The 12,307-nt window shown below is 40.7% G+C and overlaps 1 protein-coding gene across 2 annotated transcripts; it reads left to right on the top strand.

The window, feature by feature from the left end:
- The first annotated feature begins 743 nt into the window (after positions 1-743).
- shisa8b (shisa family member 8b) lies at positions 744-11,895 on the top strand. Of its 2 annotated transcripts, XM_061304478.1 has the most exons (4): positions 744-1,381; positions 6,709-6,836; positions 8,113-8,226; positions 9,837-11,895. In XM_061304478.1, exons 1-4 carry the CDS (start codon positions 744-746, stop codon positions 10,349-10,351), a joined length of 1,395 nt encoding a protein of 464 aa, XP_061160462.1. In that variant the 3' UTR covers positions 10,352-11,895. The 2 variants fall into 2 exon arrangements, 1 of the variants encoding a protein (XP_061160462.1); XR_009718696.1 differs by lacking the exons at positions 744-1,381; positions 6,709-6,836; positions 8,113-8,226 and adding an exon at positions 8,313-8,461 and having other exon boundaries at positions 9,837-9,967.
- The last annotated feature ends 412 nt before the right edge of the window (positions 11,896-12,307 follow it).

Here is a 12,307-nt window from a genome sequence, read left to right as displayed (position 1 = left end):
CTCAATTTGAATTTTACGCCAATAATTGTATAATTATTTTGATGCATGTTTTGTTATTTGGTGCAAAAAGACAGCTGCAGCCCCAAATAAAGTCATTTTTATATTTATTTCCGCCCTCCCATTGCAAATAGATTCTCTCTCCCTCTCTCTCTCTCTCACTGATGAGAGGTAAACAGAGGAGGGGAGCTGGTTTGGTCCTGAACTGTTGCAGCTCTCAGTGTAGCATCCCCCTTCCTCACACACACACACACATGCACACACACATGCATTGCACTGGGCAGGACAAGTTGTGGGCTCGCAATAACTGACTGAGACGAAGAAGAAGGTGAAGAGTTGATTTAAAAAAAAAAGAAGAGGAGCGCACGATTGCCTCCGGATGAAGCACCCAGCCGACGATGGAGAAGACATGAAGGGAAGAGAAAAGAAGAGCTCAGGGGGGGAAGATGCTTCTGAGTAAAGTTTGCACGTGTTTCTAGAGGGAATTTTCAAGCCTTGGACTTTTGGGGGAGGGATTGCTGAAGACAAGGTGAGAGCAGGGGATTTATGGAGACTCTTCAAGTTGTGTCCAAATAAAAAGAAGGGATTTTAAATTCTTATTTGGAAGGTGAGTTTTTCCTCTTTCTGATGTTTTTGCAGATGAGCCACACTCAATCAATTTGTGGGATTTCTTTTTTAATATGTTGAACTCCTTTTCCCTTTCTTGATCTTTCTTCTATTTGAAGGCTGGACTTTGGGATAGCAGCATGGCCGCAGTCCTTCCTCCCTCCTGCCATTTTCTCTTCTTCTTTTACCTCTCCTCCCTAATTACCCAGCCAGCCGTCACTCAAGATCCATCTGTCTCCACGGCGACGGTTCCCCAAGACAACCCTTTGGTCGTCCCGTCCACGTTGGTCAACAAGACAACTCCCACCTATGCGGAGACCACCCAAAACCCCCTCCAAGACTCCGGGCCGTCCACTCCCTCAAGCGGGGGTGATGCGGACGACGAGGACGGCCCGCCTGTCAGAGGGACGCGTTGCCAGGGTTACTACGATGTGATGGGCCAGTGGGATCCGCCGTTCAACTGTAACGCCGGTGTCTTTTTGTACTGCTGCGGTACCTGCTTCTATCGCTTCTGCTGCCAGTTCCGCCAGCAGCGGCTGGACCAACGCATCTGCTCCAACTACGACACGCCCATCTGGGCCAACACCGGCAAGCCCGTGGCCACCGTCACCGAGGGCCAGGAGGACCAGGAGCGGGATCGAACGCACCTCATCGTCTACATCATCTGCGGCGTGGTGGCCATCATGGTCCTGGTGGGCATTTTCACCAAATTGGGCTTGGAGAAAAGTCGCGGAGGAGGCGGGGCAACTGCCGCCACACTCACTGACCTCAACTCCAGGTAGGAGGCATGGAAGAAATGTGTGTGTGTGTTTAGTTAATCTTACGTCAATCAACTGTACAAAAGAGTGGACAGAGTCCCAAAATAACTCGATATTTTGGACCTGGAAGCTCTTGTCTGCTCATTTCTACAGCTGGTCAGCATGAGTCCATTGTATGTGTGTGTTTTGGAAATGGTTGAAAAGTTGCAAATGATTCCAAGAAGAAAAACAAATTGGAACACACAGCTGAGGTACTAAAGTGTGACAATGATAAATTTACAACTTTACAATCAAGCATGCAAAAAAAAAAAAAAAAAAAAGGTCGGCTGACATGAGTGCATGTTTGTTCTCCCCTGCATAAATATAAAAGTAATTTCCAAGATAATTAGACAAGAAGTGACCCTGTCGAAATAGTTGTCATGGAAACATTTGATGGGCGACCAATCCAGGGTGTACCGCCTCTCACCCAAAGTCAACTGCGATAGGCTCCAGATCACCTAATGAGGACGTGACTAAATGAAATTAGGAAAACATCAGTACCTAAAATAGCCAGTTCAAATCCCAGCTGACTTTAGGTTGTTATGTTGTTCTTTATGAGTCACGTAATTTTTAATGAGTCACTGTTTTGGAGAGCCTGCAGGAAAACAACATAGCTGCACATTTTTCCATTCGTAGCCTACTTTCTAATTTTTTTCTTTTGTTTTTTTTATTTCTCTGTGTGTCTTATTTGCCATGTTTTTCTCCTCCCACGCATCATTTCTTTTTTTCATTTTATTATGACTTATGTATGAAATAAACCAAACATTTTGAGGAACGCTAGAGCTATCTTTGCCGTAATTTGCTGACATTGTGTGTCGCAATATTTCAAATAGAATCAGAATAGCTTTATTGTCATTGAACCACAAACACAACAATGAACAACCTCTCTTGCCTTTCCTTCTTTTCAAACATTTACATACTACCATCTTCTCTCACTTGGTCACAAATCATGTTTGTTTTCTGACAAAGTCCTCTTGGCATTTTTCCAAACCAACATGGCCGTCCTCCTCGTGATCAACGATTCTTTTTCTTCTGCTTGTTTCCTTCCTTCGTTTTCTTTTGAACAAACAAGGCAGCACAAACCGGGCCCAGTTACATTGCCTCATCCCGTATCTTCATTTCTCCATGCATCACCTTCTCCCATCTTCACATTTTGAATAATCTTTATACTCCCGCTCCTCATTTCAGAAGATTACCCCCTCTCATTGAGATTTACCGTCTCTGGACTGCTCTGCATGAACACTCGTTTCACTATTAAACACGGTGACAGAAATCCCGGCTTCATGCTTCTCACATGTCATATACTGTAAGCACTTCAAAAAGCACAAATATGATTTACTTCCCACATTTGCCCTGAACAACTCCCAAAAAGCAGCAGCTGCAACGTGCTGTCACACCGCCGTGTTCAAATGTTTTACACTGAATGTCGCACAAGATGATTAGCACTCTCAAATCCTAGCGCTTTTCCTCAATCAGCTTTGGAGCTGAAAAATCCAAAGTGATCCCGCACTAAGATTAAACATGCATATTGCACATACACACTTTATAGTTGACTTAACAACAAGAATGATGGTGATGGCATTTAGGTTGCATGAGGACGGTTCACATCACCAGGATAGCCAGTAGGTGAAATCCACTGCTATTTTGATTGATTGATTGATTGAATATTTATTGATCCCCAGGGGTGGGGAAATTCAGGCCCCAGCAGTATCCATACCACAGAGTGGGTATACAAAAAACACACAGATGGCATGAGCGCAACTCAATAGGCTCTCACAAGGCTGCCACACAACGGCGCCACAAAGAAAGTCAGAAAGTGCACAAGATAAAAGCCATCAAAGCAAATCAAAGCTAAAAGACAAAGGAAAAAAAAGCAACAGCGGCCACCTAGCACCCCTCAATACAAGAGAACACCCCAAAACACACAAAATAGCCTCCACGGGGTCCATCGACAGGTGTAAGGGCAGTCCAGTTCAACGGCGCCCAATGGACCGTGGTGGTGAATCGGTGAAAACATCACAAAGCATTTAATGTCCAAAGTGTGAAAATCCAGCAGAGGTCACATGCTACGAAGCTCTTGGGGGGGGGGGGGGGGGTGCACATGCAGATGCAATTTTTTTTTTCTATGCATGTTTTTATTATCGGACATATGGATTTGTAGTATATGTATGCATTAGCCACCAGGTTATGTAATGAAGGACAGAGTCACTAAAAGTATTTGACTGTTGACCCGATTTAAGTCGGATAGATAAAACTCACTTACTGCAGCACATATGGACGTGTGGGATGAATGGAATCACATTGATTTTCATTATAAATAAATGAGATCATCCTCATTCTAATTGCTTATAAGCCATTCACGGAATTTTTTGTGTGTAGGCCATTTGTTTGTTGTTTGTATGTATTCAGTCTGGCTTCATATTAATTTTCAAATAACCTAAATTCACTCGTTTCTACAAAAATGTCAAAATCTCAAGCAAAATCTGGAAGTTTCGCATAGAAATAAAACAGATGCTATTGGAATGAATTTTATTACGAGAGAGCTGCTGTTATGGAACCCTGTTGCCATTGAGTGCATTGACAGAGAGGAAGTGAGTGCATGTTGTTATTGACCCAATCTGCTTTTCATCAGTTTGCAGCCACTTGGTCATTCTCAACTTGGTCACTATAGATAGAAAACCAAACAGTGCGCTCATTTAAAATGAGTATGAATGTGACAGCCACATCTCAGTCATAAGGGTGTGCACACTTGTGCAACCACATTATTTTTACTTCCCCTAGTAGAAATAATTTTCATTGAGTTATAAATGTTAGATTATAGGAGATATTAATAGCGAACTATATATTTCAAATTATGGACGTTGGTCTAGTTTTTTATATCACAATAAGGTGGCATTCAAATAGGGGTGTGTAGACTTTTGGTCCTGGACAAGAGTGAAGTTTTAGTCAAAGATCCCGAGGCCCTGAAAATTTTTTAACTATGAGAAAGTATTTTGGACTCAGCTTTTATTCCTCCGACGTTACAGTCCGTTGCAGTTGCATCAAATGAAGCCGATGCTAAAAGATGCTGGTTGCTAACAGTTGTCTGCATCCCAACAGCAGCATTCTTGAAATATGCTCGGTTCCTTCAAGAGAGAAACACGTTGGCTTACCGCTTTACGGCTAAAAAGAGCATAGTCTTAGTTAAAAATCTGTCTTCCCGATTGCTTGAGAGTAGAAGTGAGGAAAGTCGAGAGAAAATCTTAATCACGGGATTTAATAATGGACTAATCCACATTTCTCAGGATTTTGTGTGACAAAGCTTATATTTGACGTGAGGCACGTGTGTGCTGACTTTTTTTATGGGCTTGAATGTGATCGGTTTATTCTGAACACCTGTAAACTACATTATTTCGGTTGGTTATTTTTACTTTCCCCTTTCAAAGAGATAAAAAAAAATAATAATCGGTGGAGATGTACAGGTTACATTAATGATGAGAAAAAAAAATATTAAAATTTTAAACATTTATTCTGGATTTATTTTAATTATTTAATTAATTTTCAATATAATAAGAAAAATTGCATTTGAATAGGGGTATATCCACTGTATTGTATTAAAATTGGCTTAGATGGTTCTTATTTTAGTCTTTAATTTATCAGCCAGTAAAGATGAATCTCTAACTTTTGATGAAGAGACAGAGTGACACCAAAAGAGAACTCAAACAGAGATGTTTGTCATGGTGACTTTTTTTTTTCCCACTAAAACACAATATCAAAGTATTGTGTTTAAAGCTGTCAAGTAATATTTGGGCCAAGATGCGTGGCCCAAGTAGATTATTGGACTGATGGGGGCAAAAGAGGACCATCACTTATCTGTCAGTGTGACTTAAAAGTCAGAGAGATGGAATATTATAGAAAGAAAGCGCTCAACGTCTTTATCAGCCCAAAAAGCAGCTTTACGCCAAATCTGCTGGATGATATGTCTTTTTAGAACGTGACGTCTAATTCTATACAATTGTGAAGTATATGTCACGACAGCGATCAATAATCACCGTGTCTGGGTTGTGACCCGGTCGACATTATTGGGATCGACGGGTCGGTCACAGGACATTCATGAAGTCTCACGTGTGGTTGAGGGTTGGCAAGGTTGACCCCACAGCTGTCAGACATGTTGTTACATAATATTCGAAGGTTATACATGGCTGAGCGCTTAAATTTTGATGTAAAATGGCAACGGTCTGTTATGATGATCTATTTGGAATTGGAATGTCGGTTGAGATAAATGATATGGGTCACATGTTCCAGAAAGCAGCATGACGCTGAGCCAATGCTCCTTAAACACTCCATCGCTCGGGGACAGCGACGCTTTTTTATTGAAGATTAAAAAATCCAAATCAGCAAATTGTTTGCGCCGATAGAGCTCGCTCGGTGGCCCCCCAGGGACTCCGCATGGCAATGAGTCAGACTGGAGGAGACAAAGACTAATGGAATGCTTTAAAAAAGAAGAAGAAGGGGAAATAGACAGATTTGGGAGCAATTTTAGTTTAGGGAGGGGGCGGGGTGGAGCAGGATGAGCTCTTTTGTGCCACGCCAAGACAAATATTTCAAACAGGGGATGGCTACTTTGCGTCAAAAGTGAATCACTAAAGGATGATTAGGATCGGAATCAATTTGAATGTATGAATATAATTTGCCGGTGGTAAAGAGAGCTGCTCACAATCATCCTATATATGCGTATCTACAATTCTGGAGATAGTAAATGAATATTATTAGAAAAGGTGATCCCATTAGGTTTATAACAAAAGCAGTAATGATTTTTATTTTTTGGCATCATTTTTCAATGACATCATCACTACCATAAACGATCTGTAGAAGATTACAGCCGTTGCCAATGGGCTGCACTTTTCTGCGTTGGTGTTAACAAGCTCCCGCCGGCTGTCGCTGTCAATTGGGGCGTCCACATAGTTTGTGGGTGTGCACATGAGCTTCATTAGTAGAACAGTGGCACTACTGTTTGAATTATAGATCAAGGGAGTGAATAGCATCAATGCTAAAATCAGAGAACTCCATTAGTACTCTGGTGTGTACATGTGTATGTGTGTGTGTGTGTGTGTGCACATGGAGAAAACTCCAAAAGGAGCATATTGCAGGAAAAAAAATGTCCATATGTTGTCCAGCAAAACAAGCCGCGGGTCAAGTACGACTGGATTTCAGCCTTGAGCAAAGCAAAACACGAATGTTGAAAATGTGCCTCTTGAGATTTTTTTTTTTTTTTTGGAGGAAAAATAAAATTCAATTTAAAAGAAGACATGATCTTCTTGCCACCCAGGGCACTCACTGACCTACTGAAGCAACAGGGAGAAGAAGAGGTGAGCCCAGCGGAGAACGCCGTGACCACTTCGCCCAGCGGAGGGAGAGCCAACGGCGTCTCGTCCAGGATGAAGCGCAGCAGGAGCGGTGAGCCAAAAGGGAGCACACACATGTTGACTGAAACGGACAACAACTGACTTGATAGCAACAATGTCCAAGATGATGAAATGCTACTATAATAATGATGCAAAGGTGTACCTAATAAAGTGACACCGTTATTTCACAGGTTAACCTTTTCAATGATTGCATTTCTTCATTAAGGTTAAAACAGTGGATGTAAATTGAACCATGTGATAAAGTGGAACATTGAATAGATTGAATGTGTTCTAAACAGCTGAACAGTATTGGTTTTTCCAGAGTAGAGGGCCTTTGGCAAAAAAAAAAAAAAACACTCATGCTGCTTACACACACATATGCAAGCTAATTGAGCGTGATGAGAGCCAAGTGGTAAAAGGTCTCTGTCTGTAACTAACATATCAAAAAGCTTGAATAAATAAACTTTTGGAAGTTTCCCTGAGCTATTAGAGGCTTAGCGACGTTCACCCAAGATAAGAAGCGAAAAGTGCGGTCCAATATTCTCCAGAAAATATGACTCATTGCAGAAAAAAAGCTGGGAGCAAAAAAAAAAATAAAAATAAGCTGACCTATTTAGACAAACACGCAGAAGAAATGGGACAGCAGAACAACATCAATCCACAATTTTCACCTTGAATTGAACTTTGACCCCTGGCAACCGGGGAAACTCTCTGGGTCAATCTCTAATTTCTTTCACCAGAACAAACAACCTGCCTTCTTCCCTCTTTCATCAACCTAACCACAAGTGACGCTCCCTCTTTCTTTCCAGTGTGTGACACGGGATTAGTATCCCGAAGTTTCGCCACGTATCGCATTCCACCCACAGTCATTGAAATGATGAGATGATTTGTCTTTACTGCAGACTTAACTTGTGCGTGCGAAACCCATAACGAGCGCTCAAATCAAATACGCAATGCTGTTCGATTAAATAAAACATCTGCGACACATTTTACGGGTTAACGATATCGCCATCATTGGCAATTTGGTTGCGCTCTCCCCCAAAATGAACTTAATAGCCTGTGCGTGTGGTTTGTGCGTACATCCCCGGGGCTGACATCGAGTGCGTTGGCTGCATCAGTGGACTTCATTAATGCTAATAACCGCGACTTTACTCTCCCAGCTAGTTTGGTCCAATTGTTCATCAACCTCAGTTCATTTGGCATGAGGAATGACAGGCTGTCACAGTTGGGCAAGTTATGCATGAATTTATATTTGTTCCAGAAAGAGAGCAGACAAAATGCAAGATAATGTTTAACTGATTTTTTTTTTCCACCTTGTCTCCCACTAGAGCAGTACCATCTAAATAACTCAGCTCATGGCCCATTAAGACAAGGCATTCCTCACTCACACAGCAATCATGGCACAGTGGGACTCAACAAGTACACTTCCCTCAAAGCCGTGGGTAAGTAGCCCAATATGACGCTGACGCCAAATGGCATGATAACCTTTTGAGGAGAGCAGGTACTTGGCAGCGTAAGAAAAGCCGGCTGACAATGGTGTCATTGCCCAGTGGCAACCTTAGAAGTGATCTTAAAAAGGAAGCAACACTTCAGGCCCTGTGGTGTGATTTCACCGCGTGATGATTCAGATGTAATGTCCCACAGGGATTAGCTCAGGAATATTTTCTATCAGCACAGGTCAGTTCCAAGGACTTTTTAAATGTTATTTATTTATTTATTTATTTATTTATTTATCTATCTATCTATCTATCTATCTATCTATCTATCTATCTATCTATCTATCTATCTATCTATCTATCTATCTATCTATCTATCTATCTATCTATCTATCTATCTATCTATCTATCTATCTATCTATCTATCTATCTATCTATCTATCTATCTATCTATCTATCTATCTATCTATCTATCTATCTATCTATTTATTTATTTATTTATTTATTTATTTATTTATTTATTTATTTATTTATTTATTTGTTTATTTATTTATTTAAAATGGTTTTATTTTTGTATTTTTAATTGATTAATTAATTAATTTCATTTATTTATTTATTTATTTTTAAATGGTTTTATTTTTGTATTTTTAAATGTATTTATTTATTCATTTATTTATTATTTATTCTTAAATCGTTTTATTTTTGTATTTTTAAATGTATTTATTTATTTATTTATTCATTTATTTTTAAAAAGAAATATTTATTAAACCTCTTTTCAATTAGACTATCGTACCTGCTGATGGGATTGTAAAATAACAATTTCTGCACCTCGGCTAACAAGCTTGAGGCTTTAGATCTTACAGAAAGTCTCATGTTGGCTAAAGGTCACCACATATGCAAAAGCTGTTGTTGTCCTCGAGCTGGTGTAACAGGACATTGAACTAACTCCAGCCTCAGACATGCAAATGTTTGCTTGACAAGATGGATTTTATTAACCTTTATCATCCACCATAGAAGCTATCCTCTGTACAAATGCCCTTTTCAGCTGCCTTCTGTTCTGCCCATCTTCTTAGTTTCTGTTGATGCACACTTTTTAATTAGTGCAGTTTTTTTTCCCCTCTGACATCACCTTGTAGATTATTGTAGATATTCTCAAATTAAGCAAAATATGTTTATTTGTATTATTATCTCCGGGGAGCCGGTATAAAAATGTTTTTTTTCAGGTATATAAATTCAATTTGCTATTCGGTGAAGGACAATAGATGAAAACTCGCACATAAAAAAAGAAATTAATTAAAAAAAAAGTTCAGATGGCGGGAGCGCTTGCAGTAATAACCTTAGTGTTGACTTTATTTATATAATTCCCTTTGACATTCATGCCATCCCATGACACATACATAAACATGCACACACACACACACACACACATAGGACTCTGGGCGAGAGTATTTATAAACCACCAGTACCACATGACCACACCCTGGCACTCGTACCTTTAAATGTCTGTCATGTCGCTTTATCACATGATCGAGCTTCCGTCCTTGGGGACTAAAGACAAATTAAGGCTTCAATAATACAATGTTCTCATCCTTTATGCCTTCTTCCTAATTATGCAGCGGACAGTGCATCTCACAGCTACTACAAGAGCTTCCCAGTCATGGACTTTGCCCAATACCGAGCGCCCGCCTTTCAGCCGTTACCAATGCAGCCCAAAGAGAAGTCATACATCCACCAGCATCTTCCATCGCAATCCAACCTCCACGCTCCTCTTTCCATCTCCATCCCCTCCAGCCATCTGGAGCACTCCCACCTCCCAAAGACCACCACGCACCCGTTATTGTCCAGCTCGGCTTTTAAAGCCTGGGAACCGGTCGGGCGCCACGTCCAAAGGCAGAGCTCGGCCCCGGGCTCCGGGCCCACGCACGCCTCTCACTGGAGACACGCCTACTCCACCCGTCGGCAACAGAGCATTGAGAACATGCCGGATCTTTTTAGCCAGCCCTGTGGCGGGATCCGTGGAGCAGGACATGGGATGCATTTCCATATGCAACACCCTTCTCAAGGAACCTATCACCAACACACCAGGCAAAAGAATTACTCCACACACAGTTCCACTGAAGTCACAGTCTGAGCGACGGGGCGAAGAAGAACAACTTCAGCATATTGTATTTTGTAGAAAGCGTTACTTGAAAACCGCTCAGGCTCCCTTCAGACCACCACCACGAATCATCCTTTGGTTTCTTTTAGTCTTTGGAATCTAACACAGAGCAGGGCTCAAGCTTTAGTTCTTATCTTGGTTGAATACAATCATCTGTATGTAGCATTTTTGTAGATGCTTCACTGAGCCTATTGTCCCTGTGGGGGGAGAAGAAAAAAAAAACCCACAGGACTTTGCATCTCATTGTCTACCTCTATGCACAGCTGGCTTCTCTGTGTAGCTTTTGCTTAACTCTGGAACCCTCCCACCCTTTGCTCCACCATGTTTTGTTTTTTGGTGCCATCAGGCCAAGCATACAGCAAGACAGCAGCCCCCAGGGTGACATTAACTCAACGGCGAGGACAATGCCACCATCACGTCAACTCCCATCAAGCACCATCGAAAACCATGGAGAGGGAGAAAGAGGAAAGAGCCAGAGGCATGGATTCTTTAGAAAAGAGGAGAAAGAGGAAAGAGAAAAGAGAGCACAAACCCTGTTTCGCTTCCTCGGGGTGAGGGAAGGCAACGAGTCAATGTGAATCTGAGTTTCTCACTAGGGAACTGTCCGGGTCATAACTCGGAATGTGTGGACCTGTGTTTATTTTGCCGCCTCCAGGCACCAATGGAGAGGAATATGTGAAGGCACTTCCAAGCCCAGGGCGTTAACACTACTCGAAGCCTGGATAGCAAAGGTCACCATGGAGAACTGCTGTGAAGAAGCAACAGTTGAGAGTTGGTGAAGTTCAGGAAATGCACAGAGATGTGTAAAGCGGTCCGAATGAGGGTTTTCATTTTGTTTCAATTCTTTCATATGGAAGAGCTGTTTATCAAATCAGAATTATGTTGTTGCATTTTGGTGACTAAATACCTGCTTCATGTAAATGTTGTCTATTTTTAGAAACGTGGCACTTTGGGGATTTGTGTAGTGTTTTGTGAAAATCCATTCGCTTTGTAAAACTCAATGTGAAGCTTTGTAGATTTTGTACACAATTAGTCAAAAAAGGGCTTTAAAGTATTATTTATTTCTAAGAATTTATTGTAGAGGGTGTCAGAGTCAAATGTAATTATTTGTATAGTAACGGGAATTATAATGCAAGTGAGGTGGTTAAAATACGCCTTCAGTCACATTATTTCAGTGCATCATTTAAATATGACACCAGAAAAACAAACACAAGTTCCCCAAAGAATTTATTTTTCTGTTATAATCAGCGCTAGTGATTCATTGTGGAAAAAGAAAAATTGTTTATAAAGCTTATTTGTAGCATCTCAAATTGTAACTTGAGCAATTACATCAACAATGCAAGGATAACAACGTGATTATATTAATGATAACCTAACACGTATGGGTGAGATTTAATGTAGCAAAAACAAGCAGTATTTATCCCAGAAAAGTGAAACGACGGGAAGAAAACTATTCTTTAGAGGAACTGTACTGTAACTGAAGCAACTTTTTAACAGAGAATCATTAAAGATTGAAAGACTACTGTGGACTTTGTTTGTGTACATGTATCAAAGATTTGCTGGGTCTTCCCCAGCTCCAGTAATAGCATAAACATTATTATTAAATTCTTCAAACACAAATGCAAAAGGGAAAGACATTTTATTTTGCACTGTGCAAACAATTTAATATATACAAGTTCCAAGTCAGAACACTTTATGGTAGCATCTAAGATGCAGATACAAGAATTGTGTACTGTTATTGTCCACTTGCATCAGGGTTAAATGAGGTCAGAGGTCAGTCAGATCCTTGCTGTATGATCTTTCAATTAAAATCTTTAATTGCATGTTAGTAAAATGGTCTTTACACTCGCATTCAAACCTTACAGAAATCTAGTGACCGCCTAAAATATAAGAGTCGATGTAAGAATAACGAGAAAGGCGATTGATTGC

Source organism: Syngnathus typhle, linkage group LG18 (assembly GCF_033458585.1).
Source record: "Syngnathus typhle isolate RoL2023-S1 ecotype Sweden linkage group LG18, RoL_Styp_1.0, whole genome shotgun sequence".
Taxonomy (NCBI): Eukaryota; Metazoa; Chordata; class Actinopteri; order Syngnathiformes; family Syngnathidae; genus Syngnathus; species Syngnathus typhle.
The sequence above is the reverse complement of the archived record's forward strand: the minus strand, read 5'-3'. Positions and strand labels throughout refer to the sequence as shown.

Excerpts from the sequence above, each read along its gene's own strand:
- shisa8b (XM_061304478.1), top strand. The coding sequence starts at position 744 with ATGGCCGCAGTCCTTCCTCCCTCCTGCCATTTTCTCTTCTTCTTTTAC. Across the intron at positions 6,837-8,112 it reads GATGAAGCGCAGCAGGAGCG|AGCAGTACCATCTAAATAAC; the intron begins GTGAGCCAAAAG and ends GTCTCCCACTAG. Across the intron at positions 8,227-9,836 it reads CACTTCCCTCAAAGCCGTGG|CGGACAGTGCATCTCACAGC; the intron begins GTAAGTAGCCCA and ends CTAATTATGCAG.